The sequence below is a fragment of the Ipomoea nil genome, unplaced genomic scaffold (genome assembly GCF_001879475.1).
Source record: "Ipomoea nil cultivar Tokyo-kokei standard unplaced genomic scaffold, Asagao_1.1 scaffold3172, whole genome shotgun sequence".
Taxonomy (NCBI): Eukaryota; Viridiplantae; Streptophyta; class Magnoliopsida; order Solanales; family Convolvulaceae; genus Ipomoea; species Ipomoea nil.
The window spans coordinates 2,355,544-2,376,185 of NW_017619600.1; the positions used below are offsets into that span (position 1 = coordinate 2,355,544).

The window sequence follows — 20,642 nt, forward strand, 5'->3', positions numbered from 1 at the left end:
CTGTGACTTCCTTGTGAGAGCTGGAGTGTGAAGAAGGAATGAACGTCGGGCTAGCCGCGGGTCGATATTTGGGAAATAGCCGTCCAGAACGGTACCGAACTCCACAGGCATTGCAGAGTGTTTTTGGCCCCATTGGTCCCTCCCTCCACTGTGGGGTTTTTGTAACTTTACAGTGTAAGCATTTTTTAACTGGAGAACTCTGCCGTCCCTTCTGATGCATGGTTCTCCTGGGGGTTTCTGATGTCCTTTGCGGCAATTGATCTCTGCGACAACTTTCTCTCTCGTTTCTTTTTGGTGCTGGCAGAAATAAAATGCCATGGTTTGAACTTTGACAATCTCATGCGTTTGGACCGAGTGCCTACTGCCTACTGGGACTATGAAGTTAGATTTTATCGCCATGATCATTTTGCCCAAGTAAAGAGCACGGTTCTCAGAGATGCGGGTTGGGGTTTGTGTCTGAAACATTCCAGATTTGTGGTCGGAATATTTATCGGGACAATGAAGAAGAAGAACGAAGAAGAAAGGGAGAATGAAGAAGAAGAGAGTGAAATGACAATTTTACCCTCGTCAAAAAATAATTTGAACCAATTTATGTTTTTTCGGTCAAAATTGGCCGGCAATTTGGCCCGGAGGACCAAATCTGCCAATAATTGCATAGTTAAAGGTTTAAATTGGGAGTTTTGAAAGTCACGTACTCAAATTGTCAGTACCCTAATACTCACAGGATCAAAAGTGCAATTTGTTCAAAATGAATTGTTCAATTGAGTTATTGAATCATAGTACATACGACTTATTTGATGAAATAATGTTAAATGTATGAAATGGTTCAATATGGATGCGTAGAGCATCACGTAGCATTATATGGAAAAATGCTAGAATGGCTTAACGGCCGGAATGAAATGTAACAAGCGTGTTACATGCTTGAAATCCCGTAGAGAACTTCGGTTCTGGTTCATGTAGAACCATAAGGATTTCAATTATCAATTTGTCAAAAATTGGGATAGCTATATAATCGTGAGCGTCACAGCTAAGTGTTGAATATTTTAATTAATATTCTGAGAACGATTATATAAACTTGATTCAACTAGTCGGAAATTTGGTTGATTTGCTCTCGTTGATTGTGTTATAATTAACTTGATCAAAAATTCCAAATTATACTAGTATATTTAATTTGAGACAAAATTGTGTTTTGGTGAATAGTGCTTTTGTAGCACTAATGGAAAGTGTAATTTGGCACTTTGAAGTGCAAATTAAAACACTGTAACAGTGCTATTAAGCACTAGGTAGAGTGCTTAATTAGGCACTTTCTGCCACTTGGTGGCTGCACCTTTAGGTGTTGAAAACTTAAGCATTTGTGCTTTGGTAATAGCAATAAAGGTTCTAGATTATGATTGGTTTTAAGGCTAATCTACTTAGCTTAAACCTTTCGTATGTGGCTAATTAAATTTAGCGTTGTAAAAGTGCTATGTGATTAGCACGAAAGGAGGTTTGGTTAATTGTGTAATTAACTAATAATCCTAGTGCTATGTAGCATTGGAATTATAAATTAAGCATCCGAATGTTGCTGTGAGTTTATAATTTAAAGCAATAGAGATTGCTTTGGAATCGGTGCGTTAGTTTGGCAGCAATGATTCGTGCTTTGTGTAGCATGTTTCATGCTTCACTACTAAGCACTGATTCGTGCTTCAAATTTCGGAAGCATTAATTCGGGTTTGTGGCCTCTCGGTCAAAAACCGAATGGATTCGTGAGGGCTAATCTGTTAGCACCTACGAGATGTGTTAGTGTCTAACACATGTTTACTCTTTAATAGAATAAAAGAGAAAAACCAAATTAATCGTGGATTAATGCGGTTACGAACAATCAATGTGGTGAACATGAAAGACCTATTGGTGATTCCGGTGCAAGCATTGGTATCGTACTCGAGCGTACGACACGGTATTCACCTCGATCAAACGTTGTTGCCGAACATAAATATCAAGACGCTGATAAGTTCGGGTCTACCTCAAGGTACGTGGGGTGAGACAATATGATAAACATTATTTTTGTTGTTATTTTAAATAATTTTTTTATAGTTAAGTTGCAAATAATTGATTAATTTTTATCTAATTTTATTTATTATTGTCATAAGTAGTTTTGTTAATATTAATCTATTTTAAGATTGTTTTTATTAAATTTGTCTATTATTTGAATTATATTAGAACAATAATTCCTTAACCCCAATTTAATAAGATTATTATTATTATTATTATTATTATTATTATTATTATTATTATTATTATTATTATTATTATTATTATTATTATTATTATTATTAGATCTGTCCATTTTGTTAGGATCAGGACTTTAATTAATAAAATTTGAGAGAGGCGCAGCTTCATCCCATCGGCTAACGAAGATTCGGTCCGGTCAGAAGACCCGAAAGAAGAGCCGATCCTCATTCTCCTGCGACATCTATGCCAAGAATTGAATAGTGTAAGGAGAAGCAGTCGAAGGCTATAAATAAAGTTCGGTCGAAGATCAGAAGCGAACCTCCTCACCGCCATTTATCACCTTCATCACCGACCACGGAATTTCACCACGAATCACCACCCACCATCAGGTTTTACTCCGGACCACTTCCAAAGTTGATAAACGAAGGAGGCGATCTATGTGCGAAGTCCTGTCGGCGGCGAGTTCTGGGCGTGAAAACTGTTCGGCGTGACAGCCGTGAATTGAGCAGCAGTGAATTACATTCTAGAAAGCAGCACATTGTCCCTGGTTCTATTTCCCTTACTTCAAATTGCAATTCGTTTTCCTTTTCACTTTGTTAATTTATCAAACTCTAGGTGTAAGCTTATTTATATTTAATTTTCATGTTAAGCGTTGTTTTTCTTTCTTAATTTGTTTGTCTCGTATTTGTTTTGTATGAGTTATTAATCCAATTCCTTTAAATTCAAGTATGTTAAATTGCAAACTGAGTTGCTTCATGAATCATTAATATATGACGTTAGCCAATTAGTTAGTATTTTGAATAATTACCAGGTTTATGATTTCAAAGCGGTAGTGTTAATTTATAATTCAAAGTCTTTCTCATTGAGCTTTTAATTTATGGATGAGTTGTCGGTTTATTTGCTTAGGGAAATGTTGAATAGATAATTGCATTTGCTTAAAAACATGATGATATTAGTATTAATTGTTTGCAGTAATTCACGTTTAATTTGTCAATTGAATTAAGTTTTATTCCATGTTTAATGTTGAGATTAATTGTGTTGAATTTGGCCAATTTAGCATGAGTTAATTTATTGAGAGAATTAATTGAGTTAATCTAGCCAGTATTCCTTAGCTATTTCATTTCGTGGTTGATTATTTATTGTCTTGCTTAGTTTTCTAATATGTTTTATTATCTTACTTGCCTTGTTTTCTACATGCGGTTCCACTTAGTTTATTTCATTTTGAATTGTTAAGTTGGATATTTTATTGGATTTTATTGCTAAATTCTTTTCACTTTTACAATTGATCTTAAGCTTATTGCACTTTGAGTATTTTGGAACATTTCATTCAATTATTTCTTTTGAGTTCAGTTATTAAATTGCATTATTACAATTCCCTGTGAGATCGACCCTTGCTTTGCACGCTAAAACTACAATTGACTCGTGCACTTGCGAGGACATAAATAATTAAAATTGTCCATCACAATACTTTGGACAAGTAAGTACCTTTTAAATAAGGTTACCCGCATGAAATTCTTGCAAATTATGGGTACGTAGGAAGCTTTCCTACTAATGCCTGAAATGTGGGGGTGTCTTGCCAAAGTTGTGTATTGGTTCTTAGTACACGAGTCCAAGAGTTTGGATGTACATAAGAACACGAAAGATTGATTCAAGAAATTCATCGTTCTTGGAAGATGTATTTTTGTGAAGGATCAATAAAGGACCTAGCATGTTGAAAGGAACTTCCGGCGTAGCTGTGGTTGGAGGGTATGAAAGATAACCCGAGCTCAAAGCTAGACGTATCAAGAGAGTTAGGATTGAAAAACCCTTTGGTCCAGATTTTTTGACGTACATGTTAGAGTGTGATGCGCACAATCTAACTTGTTTAATAGAAAATAAATTGGATTTTCTGACATGGTTGTTAGAAAACGAGCCTCGAACGTATGTAGAAGCGTTGACTTCTACAAGTGGACCAACCCGAGAGAGGTTATCGAGAGTGAAGTAGATTCTATCTTACAGAATCATACTTGGAACTGGTTGTTCTTCCTTCGGGTTGTAAGACCTTTGGATCCTAAGTGGATCACTAGTCGGAAGATAAAACCGGTTGGTTATATTGAAGTAAAATGACCAAGCTTGTAGATTACATGCAACGCGAGCGCTACGGTTACTTCGATATACATTCTCGTGTGATGAGAATGGAATCCATTAGAATGATACTTGCCAAAGCCGTTTAGCGAGACTTGGAAGTTCATCAAAATGGATGTGTCGCTTTCTTAGTAGACATGGAACGACCTGAGGGTTTGTGGTTCCACGATGTGAAAAGAATGTGTGTAATTGGTGAGATCATTGTATTGTTCGAAACAATTGCCTTTGAGATTTGGCATGTAAGGTTTTGATCATGCAGTGATGACCAACGAATTTAGTATAAACGGAAGTGAAAGTGTGTCTACGTATTGCGTACGATAGACAGTGATATCACTGTTTGTTTATACACGATAAACTCATCGTGGGTAGTAACGATCAAATGATCAATTCTACCAGAAACATGTTAAATTCGAGATTTGACATGAGAGGTGTGAGTTTGGCATATTTAATCTTCGAGATTAAAATCGTGAGAAGACCGTATGGTCTCTTGATAAGCCAATCTCATTGTGTTGATTGAATCCTTGTAAAGGATGATAATCAAGTGGCTTGGACACCGTTAGATACTAACGTACAGCTAGCCAATAATCACGGAGATTGTACTTCTCGTGGAGAACACATTCAGATTATTGGTAGTTTAATTATATCAAATGGGTTGTACTAGGCCAGATATTACCTTTGCGGTTAACGAACTTGGTAGACATCCGAGTAACCCTAGTGTTACGCACTAAAAGGGAATAGTGAGGGTTATGAGATACTTAAGGTATGCTCGTGACTTTGGACTGCACTACGTGGGATATCTAGCCGTACTTGGAAAGTATAGCACGAATATCAAATGACGCTAAGTCCATTATAGGCTACGTGTTTACATAGGCCAGTGCAGTCGGTTGGATGGAAATTCTCGAAATGATTTGTGATAGCTAAGATCCGACGGGATCTAAGCTGAGAGCCTTACACTCGTGTCGCGAGCGAGTAGGCCGAATGGCTATGCCATTATTTCGAGAATGTTCTTGGTGGTGAAATCGTACCTCCAATTTGTGTGCATTGCGATAGTCAAGCCAAAATTGGTTAAGTGCAGAGTTAAATGTGGAACGGTAAGTCTAGACTTATAGACATAATACCATTAAACAATTTCTCACAACGAGGGTTATCTCTATTGACTACGTGATGTCAAAAGATAACGTAGCGGCCGCTAACTCGCTAACCCGAGGGTAAGCAAATGGTTGTTGAGAAATTGGAACGAGGAATGGGTCTAAAGCCCTTGGACTAAAAGTTCTATAGTGGATACCCAACCTAGTTGGCACCTAGGTTCAATGGGACAACTAACTTATGGAACGGAGCGTGTCACTGTGGGGGTTTTGGACTCCCTACCACTCCTCGTTAGAAACAGTGACTCCCGCACGAGGCTAGCACGTTGATGCTTTAATGATTCGAATGTCTGTTGACATATGTGAGTATGCGGGATACTCGAGAAAGAATCGCCTATGTAAGAGAGAAGTGATGGTCGCTTCAAAGGAGAATTGTTGGGCACAATTCTTTAGAAACTCTCGCAAAACCAGGAACGGTGACCCACGATCAAAATGGGCACACTCATGAGAACAGAGCATGGTTGGGAGGTTCCTGTGTGAGATATGTCATCGTCTACACAAACGGCAGTCGGTTCAAAGACATCGCGTTCTACCGAATAGCCAGTAGAGTAAACATTTCTTCACAAGGGAAGGTTCAAAGGGTATAGTGACTCCCTACCTATCCTATGCAGGGATCGACCGTTTGAACACAGTTGTTTTGGATTTCAAAATACCCCGAAAATCAATTTTTCATTCATGTGGGGTATTGTTGGAAAAATAGCATTAAAATGGCATTTTAAGTGGCTATTTTGTGGTATAATTATCGGTGGGGTCCACTTCCGATTTGGGTCGGATCAAAGTGGATTCGGGTTCTTCGTAGTGAGACGAAGAGATTGATATATTGTACGCTCAAAACGGATAATGGGTGAATGAGATATTGATTCTCAAAGTAGACCCATTGAGTTGGAAAAATGAAGGGAAAAAGTGAGCTTTTGTCCCACATTGGTTTGGAAAGAGGATTTGACCCCCCCCCCCCCCCCCCCCTTTTTATACAAGAGTTTTTTTTAGAGCTTGTAGAATTGTATAGCATAGAGGCTCTCTCGCACGGGAGGGGGGTGGAAATCAAATTCCAACTAGACGAGATTGAAAAAGGCTTGATTCAAGCCCGAGCTCGTGTGCGCCGGCAATGTTTCGGCCCCTGAGGCTGAAGGCCAACAGTCCATTAACTCCAGTTTTGAATTGTGAATTTAATTCTGCTAATGGGGGTTGTTGTTTCAGATGTTACACAATGTGTAATTAACGCCGTGATAAATGCTATTAAGTACTCCTCCCCTATATAAGAAGGGGTAGAAGGTAGAAGCTTTACACACCAAGGAAACACACAAGAGCTCTACACGAAAATTTATTTTCAAGCTTCAAAATTTTTCTGCTTCTACTCCTTTCTTTGCCAAAACTGTGTTCATAGCTTTGCTCTAGTTCGCCGGGTTCGCTCGTTTGGGTACGCAAACGTCAAACCGTAGCGCATTTTATCCTGGGAAACCTAGGCCACGACGCTCCTAGCACTTGTGGGAGGTGGCAAATAAGGTTTTAAGGAAAGAGTGGTCTCTTGACTCACGCTAAAAACCCTATACCCATACACGAGTCATCTTTCCTTCTTTCGGTTTTGGATTATGCTTCTAAGCAAAATCCTTCTCTCTATTTGATTTAGTTGTGGATTGGATTTAAAATCTAAGGACTATTAGTTCCAATTTTGGTTGATATATATTGGTATATCTTTTTCGTAGATATATATGTATATATAACCGTTGGTTCCGTCATATATATATTTGTGTGTATATATATATTTCGGATATATATCAAATAATATTTTATATACTTGTGTGTGTATATATAAATATTATTTTGCAATATAAAATCGATTTTGGTTCATTATCACCAACACAATATAAAAAACAAAAAACAAAAACGGCGAGAATACATACCTCGGCCGGCACCTCCCACCGGTGATCCCCGCCTCTTCGATGTGCAGCCGACCATTGCTACGTGGAAGTGAAAAGTGAGGGATGAATCCGTAAAAACGACACGAAGCTCGGAAGTGTACGACCAACGAACGGACAGACAAAGAGAAGCGGAAGGAAAAGGCTGCAGAAGTGTGATGCGCGTGAGAGATGAGGAGATGTGGTCTAAGTTGACTAGGTCTCAAACATAAGTAAAATACCAGAAATAACCCCTTACAAGCAAAAACACACCACTTAGCGTAAAAAAAAACCCCTACCGCACGCGCTAAAACTTATACCACATCTGGACCATCCAATCTCAACATCCAACGACCCCATATTATCCACAGGTTTGTATCTTAAGATGTCTTTTTACCTGAATCTAAATATATATATATATATATATATATATATATATATATATAGAAATCGGTTCTCGTGCGGTTGTGCGGTTTAATCTGAGCCATTCATCTCGCTTTAATCAACGTCCAAGATTATCAAAATTTAAAAAAAAAAAAAAAAAACGCGGTGACAATTTTGTAATTTTTGCATCTAGGTCAAAATTAAAGTGAGTGGTTTATATTATTATATTATATTATTTTTAATAAAGTTTGTTATATTTAATAATATAATATTTAGTACATTTTGTATTTTCACTTATTATTAATTAGTTTTGTTAATATAATAATTGGGGTTTTTTTTTTGAATGCTACTAACTCTATTACATTGTAGTATCTGTTCATATACTTTCTCAACCTACTGAAACACAAAGAGCCAATAACGCCTGTACTTGTTAAGTTGTTATTATTATTATTATTATCTTAACTATAATAAAGCTATATGGTTTGGGAAGTAATTAATATTACAATTATTATTTTGGTGAGTAATTATTGTTACAATTACTATCTCTATCCTTATTATTATTACAAAATAACCACAACATCCTTTACTATAAAAAATTTAAAAAAAAAAAAAAAAAAAAAAAAAAAAAAAAAAAAAAAAAAAAAACACAGCATTTGAAAAATAAAATAGCTATTTTTTTCTCCCCCATAACAAAGGGTTACATTTATTTTAAATTTACTCATACAAAATTTGAAATTTGCTTTCTTAATGTAATTATCTTAGTTATTATTCGTATTTGAAAATTATAATATAGATGAAATACAATTAAGAATAAATCAATGTAATTATGTAAATTCTCTCTATAAGTTTATTTGAATATGTACATAATTAGAGATTATATTAATCATACAAAATTTTAATTTTAATTTTTATTGTAATATTGTATTCTATAAAAATAATAAATACTTGACCAATGGAAGTTCAAAAATACTATTATATTAAACAATTTAAATTATTTTTATTTTTTCTATTTTTTATTTATATTTATAATAACATCATTTTTTTCCGTGCATCGCGCGTGTGAATTACTAGTTATAATAAATAATAAATAGTAGTTTTAGTTGAAAAAATTTTACCAGCCCATATCTAAACCCAAGTCTAGGGCCTATTCTTAATTAAATCGTCCTTCCGGACCTTCCCCTTTCTGATGGTCACAAAAGCTTACGGAGAGAGAGGCGCAGAGTTTGGGAACCAAAGACCGGACGGTGTGGAGAGCAGCTTCAGAAGACACGGTCTTCATCAATTTCCGATCGACCATCGGAGAACTTCGAACGGACAGAAAAAGTCTTCTATGGATGCCCCTAGTATGAGCCCATCTGTGGAAGTGCTACCAAGAATTGGAGCGATATTTGTGTGGGAGCTCGGTGAAGTGGTTGAGGCTAGGTGTATAAAAAGAGAGACCAATTCGATCGGTGGATCATCTTCATCATCAATTTCACTCCGAACTAATTTCGGAGGCAGTGAGCAGCTTAAATCCGATCATCAATTTATCCCGAATCAATTCTGGTCGGTACGGTTGGGTGTAGTTTTCCGGCGGCTTTAGCGAATTTCGTGATTCAGCAGTCCTAACAAGTCTCCGTTCGGCACAAGTATATTAGTGAAATCTGGTTAATCTTCGTACTTAGCATTTCATAATTCTTTTCAATTGGTTTAGTATATGTGTAGTGTTGATTTTTAGGAATTCCGTATTGCATGTTGGATTGAATTGAGGAGTTTTTTTTACTGCCTATTTATCTTAATGAGATTGTTGTTAATCTTTCAAAGATTTGCTAAGTAATTTGTTCTAGGAACTTTTGATGAATTTACCTTTAAAATTCTATATTGATTTATGATCCTAAGCTTTTCCAATTTAATTGTTATTTGATTTACTAGTTCCTAGTGATTCATTTGTTTAGCTTCCTGAATTGTAATTCAATTATTGGTCTTTATTATTGGTATTTGTCTCTACTATTTTACATTGTTAAATTAATTGTTTTTCTGCCCGCCTTTACGTTAGCCTGCGTTTCATTTAGTTTAATCCATGTTGATTGTCGTTTAGTTTAATCTATTTGTTATTATGCGTTCTGGTTTAATTTTATTATTTAAATGATAAGTTGATTATAATTTTGAAATACTAAAAATAATAAACAAATGCTTTTATAATTACTTCTAATTTTGATACATTATTGATACATTCAGTTATTAAGTTATTTGAAATAGATTAGGACTATGTGGTCCAATGGTACCCAGGTTGGACTTCCATTAGGAAGGTTGTGAGTTCAAGCTTCAGTGGAGGCGTTATTAGCTCCTTGTGTTTCAGTAGGTTGAGAAAGTATATGAACAGATACTACAATGTAATAGAGCTAGTAGCATTCAAAAAAAAAAAAAGTTATTTGAAATAGAATAATTTTCAGTGTACTTGTGTTTCAGTAGGTTGAGAAAGTATATGAACAGATACTACAATGTAATAGAGCTAGTAGCATTCAAAAAAAAAAAAGTTATTTGAAATAGAATAATTTTCAGTGTACTGGAGATCGAAGAACACAACTCCCTAAATATTATTGTTCAAAATAATATAATCAATCTTAATACACTTGAATTTTTTTTTTTTTTTTGTATATTACAGAATACTTGAAACCTATTGTAAAATCTGATACATATAAAAGAGGAAAAAGCTATACAATACTTAAACCCTTCTATGTCATCACTTTATTACCAAATAAAATTGAGAATGATGATCGGTCACCATGCCTGCCTGGAATACTTTCTGCAATATGAGGAAATTCAAGACAAACAACTATAATAGAAAACAATTAATAAATAAATATAAAAGGAAACTAAAGCATGAATATAACATTTTATATTGCCAGATTAAAAAAAAAAAAACAAACAAACAAACAAACAAAAACTGCATAATCACCAAAAGGAACTTGTAATCTTTATTTAATTTCACATATAGAAACTAAAGTTAATAGAATGGAATGCTTCAAATTGCTCTTCCTCAATCTTCTGTTTAAGTCTGGGTGATGGAGGGCAAATTATGTTGTGCATCTGTATGCACCATGCATGGTGCATACGGATGCAAAAACGACGTCGTTTTAATAAAACGCGCGTCTCCCCTTAAAAAAAAAATCAGGTTCGATTCCCAGCAACAACATATGAACTAAAATTCCATAATCGATGAACTATAATTCTATAATCGATGAACTATAATTCCATAATTGATGAACTATAATTCCATAATCGATGAACTATAATTCCATAATCTAATCTATGAACTAAAAATTCCAGAATGAATGAACTAAAATTCCATAATCTATAAACTAAAATTTCAGAATCGATGAACTACAATTCCATAATCGATGAACTATAATTCCATAATCAATGAACTATAATTCCATAATCTATGAACTAAAATTCCATAATGAATGAACAATATAATGTTGTTGCTGGGAATCGAACCTGAATTTTTTTTAAAGGGGAGACGCGCGTTTTTTAATAAAACGACGTCGTTTTGGCATCCGTATGCACCATGCATGGTGCATACGGATGCACAGCATAACGATTGGTGATGGAGTGCTGGGTTTGGGCTATATTTATAGGTGATTTAGGAATGTTTGAGTACAACATTGAGTTGTGAGATTGAGTTTGATTTTAACTGGGTTTATCAGTGTTGACACATAAAATATATTGCCCTATTGTATTATATATGAATAAGAATTTTAATGTAGAATTATAGTACGAATAGGAAAGTAGGAAACAATATATTTTATTAGAAATTGTATTACACTATTTTATAATATTAGAATATGAATTTTAAACCCGCATGGGCAGCTCAACTGATCATAGATGTGAAACTTTGGAAGAATGACCAGGGATCGAGTCGATAATCCAGAATCCATGGCCAAATTGAAGGAAGAAGTAACAAGAAGCTTGGGCGTTAATGTGTGCGTGAGTTTTCTAGTTTGCTTTCTTCTGAGCTCGTAATTCTGAACTACTCACGCACATTAATGTGCGTGAGTTTTCTGTTTTGCTTCCTGAGCTCGTAATTCTGAACTACTCACGCACATTAAGCACAAATCTCACGCACATTAAGTACAAAACTCACGCACATTAAGTACAAATCTCAGGTACCATGATTTACATCCCCCCAAATGCTCTGTTGGGTCGGAGTGTGGGGGGGAGGGGGGGGGGGGGCCCTTAGGGTTGGGGTTCAACCTTTTGAAAGAATATGAATTTTAACCTAGAATTATAGTACGAATAGGAAAGTAAAAAACAATATATTTTATTAGAAAGCGAGATTTTTTAGGAGTTGGGAGGAATTTAAAATTCAGGATTTTGTTTTTATATATAGTATAGATTTCATCATCTATCTTAATTTTCATAATATTTTTCTTTTGAGTACTAGTGTCCATACATACTTTCTCAACCTACTGAAACACAAAGAGCCACTAAGATTACACTAAGGTTCGAACATGTGATCACCCATTTGGAAGAATCACAGTTATATTGCTCCATAACAATGTCTTTGGTCATAATATTATTTTATTTATTATAAGTTTTTTTTTAATACAATGTAATAGAGCTAGTAGCATTCAAAAAAAAAGTTTTTTTTTTTAATACTATTATAAGGTATCTTTAAAACTGCAAGTAATTAAGTAAACATATTGAGTTCGGATAGTCTGAATACGTACTAAGCATTAGTTTTCTTTAATTTTCCAACCACTTTTTAAAATTTCAAATCAATTCTTGTGGATCATTCTTATTAGTTTATCAATGTCTCTTTGGATTTTGATATGCTCCATCTCTTTAAAATTTCCATTAACTTGCAAGATCATCCTTTAGAATTTTATTAAATAGATAGGTTACGTTGATGATGAATTGATGATATATATGCATGGGAGGTTAATTAGTGAATCTTTTTCTCCAACTATTTCTATTACAATTTTTTTGAAAATATTTCTATTTAAATTCTTTGCCCCCCGAAAGATGAAATCTTTCACTTCAAAAGTCTTAGACTCCAATCCATAAAGATGGTGAAATAGTGGACGGTGAATTTTTCTTTGTTTAGTATTTGCATTATTGTTGTTAAAGCTAAGCTAAGAGTGATCGCGATTTAGTTTGAGTTTCGAACTGTTGGTTCCAATTTCGAAATTAAAACCTTTTAGGAAGGTTCATGTTCCTAGAATAGGCGATTTCGGTTTGAACTGCCAGCAGAGGTGTTTGGGTTGAGCTCTTTGTACGCAAAAGCATATAATTTAATGTTGAGCCTCAAAATTAAATTTGCATAATTTACCTCATCATAAATCTAAAAAGCAAGTTCATAAGATTTATGATATTATTCAGATGAGTTCTACTACATGTATTCTCAAATTCTACTACTTTACTTTTACTCCCGACAAACAAAAAATTTGATATTTTAATCATGTAGGCTTTCAAAAATGTCTACATAAAAGATTTGTGAGAAGAAGTAGAAGTTGGGAGTAAAAAGTGAGATTCTATATTTTCCTATTCAAAATAGCTGGAAACCTGTGTTATGGGTACGTGAGGAACACGTGCAGACGCCAGCCATCCACGTTTTGACAAGACTAAGGTTTTCACGGATTCCTGGGATAAAACCTTGATGGCTGTCTTTGCAGTTCCTGTAACATCATAACGCCAAAGAAGATTTTCTCCGAATCGGGACAGAATTGAATCCAACTTCCCGCCACACATTCTTCACCTCCCTTATCTCTCTCCTCCACCAATACCCTCGAATCCCCGCGCTCAATTTCACCAATGCACCCTCATTTTGCAGACTTGCGCCACCGCTTCACTCCCACCACCATCCCCACAACCGCCGCCGCCGCCGCCATAAATGGCCACCAAACTTGTCTTCACTATCACGACTCCCCGCTTTCTTCGCGCCCCGCTGAGAAGACCATTCATTTCTGCATGTTCACCTACTTTGCCTTCTAATTCTAAGCTTCCGTTGATTGATTTCGCCCGTGGGAAGTTCTTGCTTCGACGGAGGCTGCTGCTTCTATCTCCCAAGGCCACCAGTGATCGGCCAGGTTAGTCTTCCGGCCAAAAATTCTTATTTTCTTGTATTATTTGCTTAGAATATTAGAATACTTTGAAACAGATGATTATGGTGAAAGAAGAGGAATTAGATTATTTGAAAAAATTTGTTAATGGGAAAAAAATGAGCAACTAAGGATTCATATGAGCAATTGGATGCTTCATTTTTTTTAATGAAGTCGGAAATTGCAACCACTACCCATGTGCACCGGCTAAATTCTGCCTTGTAACCCTAGCGGTCAAAAGATCACATGGAGGTAAAGCAATCTAAGATGGCGAAATTGTTAACTTGGTAACTACAACAATTACAACTTCACACAAGGTTACAAGTTGGACTCCCAACGAGAACGGCCAACAGGCCGCTCCCTGGAAATCGAACTTGTAACCTTTTGGTTACTAAGTCAACAATCTGACTAACTTGGTTGGAGTTACCCCTAGATGTTTCATTTTGTATATATGAAGCTGACATGAAGTTCAGGAAGTACTGGACTAGCTAATAGTCCAAAATTTTGCCTAAGTAATTGGAATTCATGTGATTTTGATGTGTAGTTTGGATTAATGGCATCTAAGAAGTTATTTTGAGTTTGGAATAGTTGTTAGCTGATTGAGTTAGTGGGTTTGACTAATTGATAACATTAACTGATTGCAAAAAGATGTCTGGTAAATTAGTTGATAGCTGATTACATGTAAAATGACTTCATCAAAAAACTTATCGAAAAATTTGCTCATTTTGGAGCAATAAGCTGTTACAAAAAATTAATTAATCAAACACTCATATTGGCTGTTTAACCAAGTCAAACAGGTAATAGTGGTCAAGCCAAAATTGGCTGATAGGCTAACTATGTTACCAAACAGGGCCAATATGGAAAATCAAGCACAGGGTACCATTTTGATAGCATAGCCTATGTCGATGATTGCAACCAGTAAACCGCCTTTTTTTTTCAGGTGAAGTCAAAGAAGATGAAGTTGAAGACAGTAAGATCTTGCAGTACTGCAGCATTGACAAGAAAGAGAAGAAGTCTTTGGGCGAGATGGAACAAGACTTTCTTCAAGCATTACAAGTATAGAAGCAGAACCTTTAGTTCTTTTTTTTTTTTTTTAACTTCACCTCTGAAAATCTCCCTTAAATTGTTTCATCTTTAGTCAAGATTGCTAGCTGACCTGATTTTCTCTAAAAGGAGATTCTATTTGTGTGGCTCGCTTCTAATTCTATGATATATATGTTTTTTGATTCATTGCATAGGCATTCTATTATGAAGGAAAGGCGATAATGTCAAATGAGGAATTTGACAACCTCAAGGAGGAATTGATGTGGGAAGGGAGCAGTGTAGTCATGCTAAGTACGAAAGATTTTCATTCACGAACCATAGATTTTTTAACATATTTCCAGTCATTATCATTAAATTGATGTGTGAATATTGGCGATAAATCCTATAATGTCAAAGTGCCATAAATTGCAGGTGCTGATGAACAGAGGTTTTTGGAAGCTTCAATGGCTTATGTTTCTGGGAATCCAATTTTGTCTGACAAAGAATTTGACGAGCTAAAATTGAAACTTAAGGTGCATTAGAATCAGCATCAAATTCTATTTACTCTGTAAATACCTTAGTATATAAATCCAATCAATACACTAATGAAAGACCAAATCTTATTCTTATCCTTACTGCATGAACCTTTCACTTAGTGTACTCTAAATTTCAAAAGAATTCTGTTCCGTTGCCACATAATTTTTCACCAAACGGACAGAAACTTATTCTGTGTTACTAAGTTTTCCATTAGAATCAGCAACTACTTCTCTTTTGTTTTCTAAATTTATATGCTTTTTTTTTTTTCCCTTTAGATGGATGGTAGTGAAATTGTGGTTGAGGGTCCCCGGTGCAGTCTTCGCAGTAGGAAGGTTTGTTTGTCAGTAATTTGAAAGCAATGTTCTAGAATAATTGTATTGCCCCGGGATTTAGTTTTGGAGTATAATCTAAGAAAGGAATTAGTTATCCTGGATTAACTGGTATTACATTCTGCAGGTTTACAGTGACCTCTCTGTTGACTATCTGAAGATGTTCTTGCTCAATGTTCCTGGTGTTTTGGTAGCCCTGGGATTGTGAGCGACACAAACTGATTTTTTTTTTTTTTAAATTTTAAATTTAGAACATTACTTTTGTCATAGATTTTGTTGAACCGCTATAAGTTTTAATTATAGGAATAAAACTTAATCTGTTCTTATCTCATTCCAGATTTTTCTTCATTGACGATTTGACTGGATTTGAAATCACTTACCTGTTGGAGGTAATTTTCTTTGTTACTTGTTTTGGTTCCTTCAGTTACTTCCTTGCTAAGACTCGGGTTTACTTTGCAGTACCAACATTCGTAAAACTTGATAAATTTCTGCATTACATATTTGATTGTTTGACAGTGCCAATTGTGTATTCATCGAGCCATTTGCTCCTAAGCATCTTTGGTGTATTCGTCTTGGCGTGACATGCTTATTTCATATTTGCAGCTTCCGGAGCCATTCAGCTTTATCTTCACATGGTTTGCTGCTTTGCCTTTCATCCTGTGGCTATCTTTTACAATCACGGGAATCATCGTGAAAGATGTCCTGATCGTGAAGGTAAGCTCATCGTTTGTAGATGTTGGGCAGGGCCGGTAGAGGGCCAAGTCCATCACCCTGCCTCTCGAAAATGTGATGGCAGTATATAAGGAAATAAAGTTGCGCCTTTGCTACTAGCTATAACTTGAACTTTGCTTGATGTTTCATCTGAACTATATTTTTGCGTATCGTTCAAAGTTAACTAGTGAAGCTCTAATTCCAGGGCGCCTGTCCAAATTGTGGAACAGAAAACACTTCATTCTTCGGTACCATATTGTCAGTATCCAGCGGAGGTTCCACCAACAACGTAAAATGCACAAAGTAGGTTTGACATATACGCTTTTCCCTGCATACATAACAAGGTATTCTGCATATTCTGACCCTCGGCTTATTCTTACACAGTTGTGAGACGCAGATGATATACGATTCAAAAACACGTCTGATCACCTTGCCTGAAGGAACCTAGGTACCTATTCTCGTCTTATATAGTTCAGTCTAGACCAGCTTAAACAACCTCATCTTTCTAATATTTTTAGTAACGGTCGTTTTATTACGAAGTATTTTTATAACTAAAACATGGTAAAATCAACACTGAAGAGTTGTTATAAATACTTGGAACCCACAGAGATGGAGTTCAACCATATTCTGCAGTTTTCTTACTACTTTTAGTCCATGTTTGATATGTGATTGCAAGTATTAGCAGCCTTTTGACACACTCATTCTCAATGCAGATGGACATTGCACATTGGCAAAATGAATAAGGTAATGCATATGGATGAAGCTATGAAAGTGGAATCAATTCTAGTGTTGAGGGGGTGAATATATACTGTACTGCTACATGAGAATTATATTGCCAATGTGTTGCTATCTTGCTGTGTCATATGTATATTCTTGAAAAATACCTTTGCTCAAGCTTCTAAATAAAACTGCATTAGCCCATCCTTATTCCTGCAATACTCTCTCACTTTCAAAAATGGGTCACACTTCTACATCATCAAATTTGCAATTTCTCCACTATTTTCTTTACATTCCTACAATATTCTCTCACTTTTAAAAGTGACCTCACTTTCATATTATATTATAAATATAATAATAAAATAACTAATAAAAAAAATAATGGTGCGGCAGCTTTTGCTGCCATTAGCAAACTTACAAAAGTAACAACTTTGCTAGTCACGGTGAATTTCAAACAAAAGAAACAATTTTTTTTTTTTAATTTCCACATCATCTTGCAAGTCCAACATTGGTTGGGTTGAAAACAGCCTTACTTCTACTTCTGCTAAGACGACCAGATGATTTATTTATTTATTTATTCTTATAGTATGTGTTACATTAAAAACTGATTAACTTACCAACCTATAATTGTTCCAACATTGATTCCAATATAATAAGATGCAGACCAAATTTGTTCCTAATGTTGGGTCAGATTCATTGTTCTATTCTTCCTAAAAAAATTTAAATACCAAGTACAAATGCAACAGCAGACATGTATAAAAACTAGGGATGTCAATTTAGCCCTGAACCAATGGGTTAGCCCAATAAGTCCTAAAAATTGCAGGGCTAAAATCCAAAAAGTTCAATCCAATAAAAAAGTAAGCTCATCAATCGTTATGCGTTGGACCCGTGTCCAGCATGCTTGCTGGACATGGGTAACAGTGCCGTTAGGCACTGTTATCTCTTTTTTTTTTTTTTTTTTTTTTTTTTTTTTTTTAATTTCAGACCGCTTCATTATAGGAGTATATGTTCATAATTTTATTACTATATGTTAATAACTGTACTTTCATAACTCCATAACGGTACGTTCATAACTCTATAACTGTACATTCATAACTCCATAACTGTATATTCATAACTCCATAACTGTACATTCATAACTCCATAATTGTACATTCATAATTTTCGAAGCTCTATGTTCACAATTTTAGAGCTCTATGTTCATAATTTTATCACTATATGTTCATAATTGTAAGTTCATAATGTTAGAGCTCTTTGTTCATAATTCGGTCAATAACTGTACATTCATAATTCCATAACTGTAGATTCATAATCTCATAACTGTAGATTCATAACTCCATAACTGTAGATTCATAACTCTATAACTGTACATTCATAATCTTCGAAGCTCTATATTCACAATTTTAAAGCTCCATGGTCATAATTTTATCACTATATATGTTCATAATTGTAAGTTCATAATGTTAGAGCTCTGTGTTCATAATTTCATAATTGCATAACTGTATATTCATAACGGCATAACTATACATTCATAACGGCATAACTGTACATTCATAACCAAAAAAAAATAACGCCGTTAACGCTGTTAACGGCAAAACGCGCGCGAATTTTTTTTTTTTTTAACTAAAAGACGCGTTTTTTTTGAAAAACGACGTCGTTTTGGGCCCGTGTCCACAATGAATTGTGGACACGGGTCCAAGGCATAATTTGCCTAAGCTCATTGGGTTGGCCCTATTGGGTTATTGGATGGAGTTGGGGCAACCCATGGATTGTTGAGCTGGCCCGTGTAATATCCAATCATTATTGGATGGACCATAGTCCATACAACTTGTGTGGACCATGAATATATGGTACATTTTTAATATACTAAATGTACATTATTTGTGTATTGAAGGTACATTATTTGATAGTATATATAAAATAATGCACTTTTATACACTACACACATTATATATACACTACACACACACACTATATATATATATATATATATATATAGAAGAGCGCTCATATGCGGTGGGGTCTTACGGTGCGGCGGTGCGGTCAAATTTCAGAATACACCAACAGTGTTAACAATATGCACCAACAGTGTAATAAAAACACACCCCAACGAAATGTAATAAAACATCACAAAATACAGTGTATGGTGTTTTTAAACACACCTAATGGTGTGTGTTTGGTGATGCAGGGCTCTGTTTACTCTGTTTTGTGTGGTGTATTTCCTAACGTTGATGGTGCATATTTGGTGAACTATTGGTGTTGCCGCACCGTAAGAAATAACCGCACCACAAGACACTGCCGCACCTGAACCCGCCTCTATATATATATATATATACACACACACACACACTACACACTATATATATATACACACACTATATATATACACAAACACACTGTACACACAGACACTATATATATATATACACACACAATGTACACAGAAACATTATATATATATATATATATATATATATATATATATATATATATATATATATATATATATATATATATATATATACACACACTACACAAACACTGTACACACACACACACACTATATATATATATATATATATATATATACTACACACCCACTGTACACACACACACACTATATATATATATATATATATATATATATATATATATATATATATATATATAAACACACACACACCATATATATATATATATACACACTGTACACACACACTATATATATATGGTGTGTGCGTGTTTATATATATATATATATATATATATATATATATATATATATATATATATATATATATATATATATATATATATATATATATATGGGAAAATGGCACTTTTTTCCCCTAAACTATATACTTATAGCACTTTTCCCCCTGAATTATTTAAGTGGCTCTTTTTCCCCCTAAAATGTTAAATGGACATATTTACCCTTAAAATAAATATTTAAAATTAATATTTCATTTATTTTTATTCTCCAACAAATTATTACTATAATTTGGTTCAAACCAAACAGATACTATAGCAACCAAACCAAAATATTCCAATTACAATTTATAATCAAAACGCGATATTTAGAGTTTATTAAAATCGCGAACCGGAATGACTGATTCATGTTCCGAACTGAAAAAATATAAAAATACAGTTATTGTTGAATTTAACTATTTTAAAATAAAAAATAAAATTTTAAAATAAAGACGGTTCAAAATCGCGAACTGGATCCGAAACCGCCGGTTCACGGTTCATGATCCAGTTTTTTTTTTTTTTTTTTTTTTTTTTTTTTTTTTTTTTTTTTTTTTAATTCTTAAATTTAATAAATTAAAATCCAAATATTGGGTTCTAGATCTGAATCATAACTGAAAAATTTTAATTCGATTGTTATAGTGTCTTGTTCAGTTCGAACCGAACCGTGGTAATCGCTACATATACGCAATAATTTGTTGGAGAAGTGAAATAAATAAAATGTTTGCTTTAAGGGTA

At 34.6% G+C, this 20,642-nt stretch overlaps 1 protein-coding gene across 1 annotated transcript; it reads left to right on the top strand.

Moving 5' to 3' along the window:
• The first annotated feature begins 13,419 nt into the window (after positions 1-13,419).
• LOC109168032 (PGR5-like protein 1A, chloroplastic) lies at positions 13,420-17,378 on the top strand. The gene is made up of 11 exons (XM_019317082.1): positions 13,420-13,830; positions 14,783-14,898; positions 15,081-15,177; positions 15,298-15,398; positions 15,678-15,734; positions 15,859-15,935; positions 16,069-16,120; positions 16,335-16,445; positions 16,648-16,745; positions 16,827-16,890; positions 17,156-17,378. The coding sequence occupies exons 1-10, from the start codon at positions 13,635-13,637 to the stop codon at positions 16,888-16,890; spliced, it is 969 nt and encodes a 322-aa protein (XP_019172627.1). The 5' UTR covers positions 13,420-13,634; the 3' UTR covers positions 17,156-17,378.
• Positions 17,379-20,642: the final 3,264 nt, after the last annotated feature.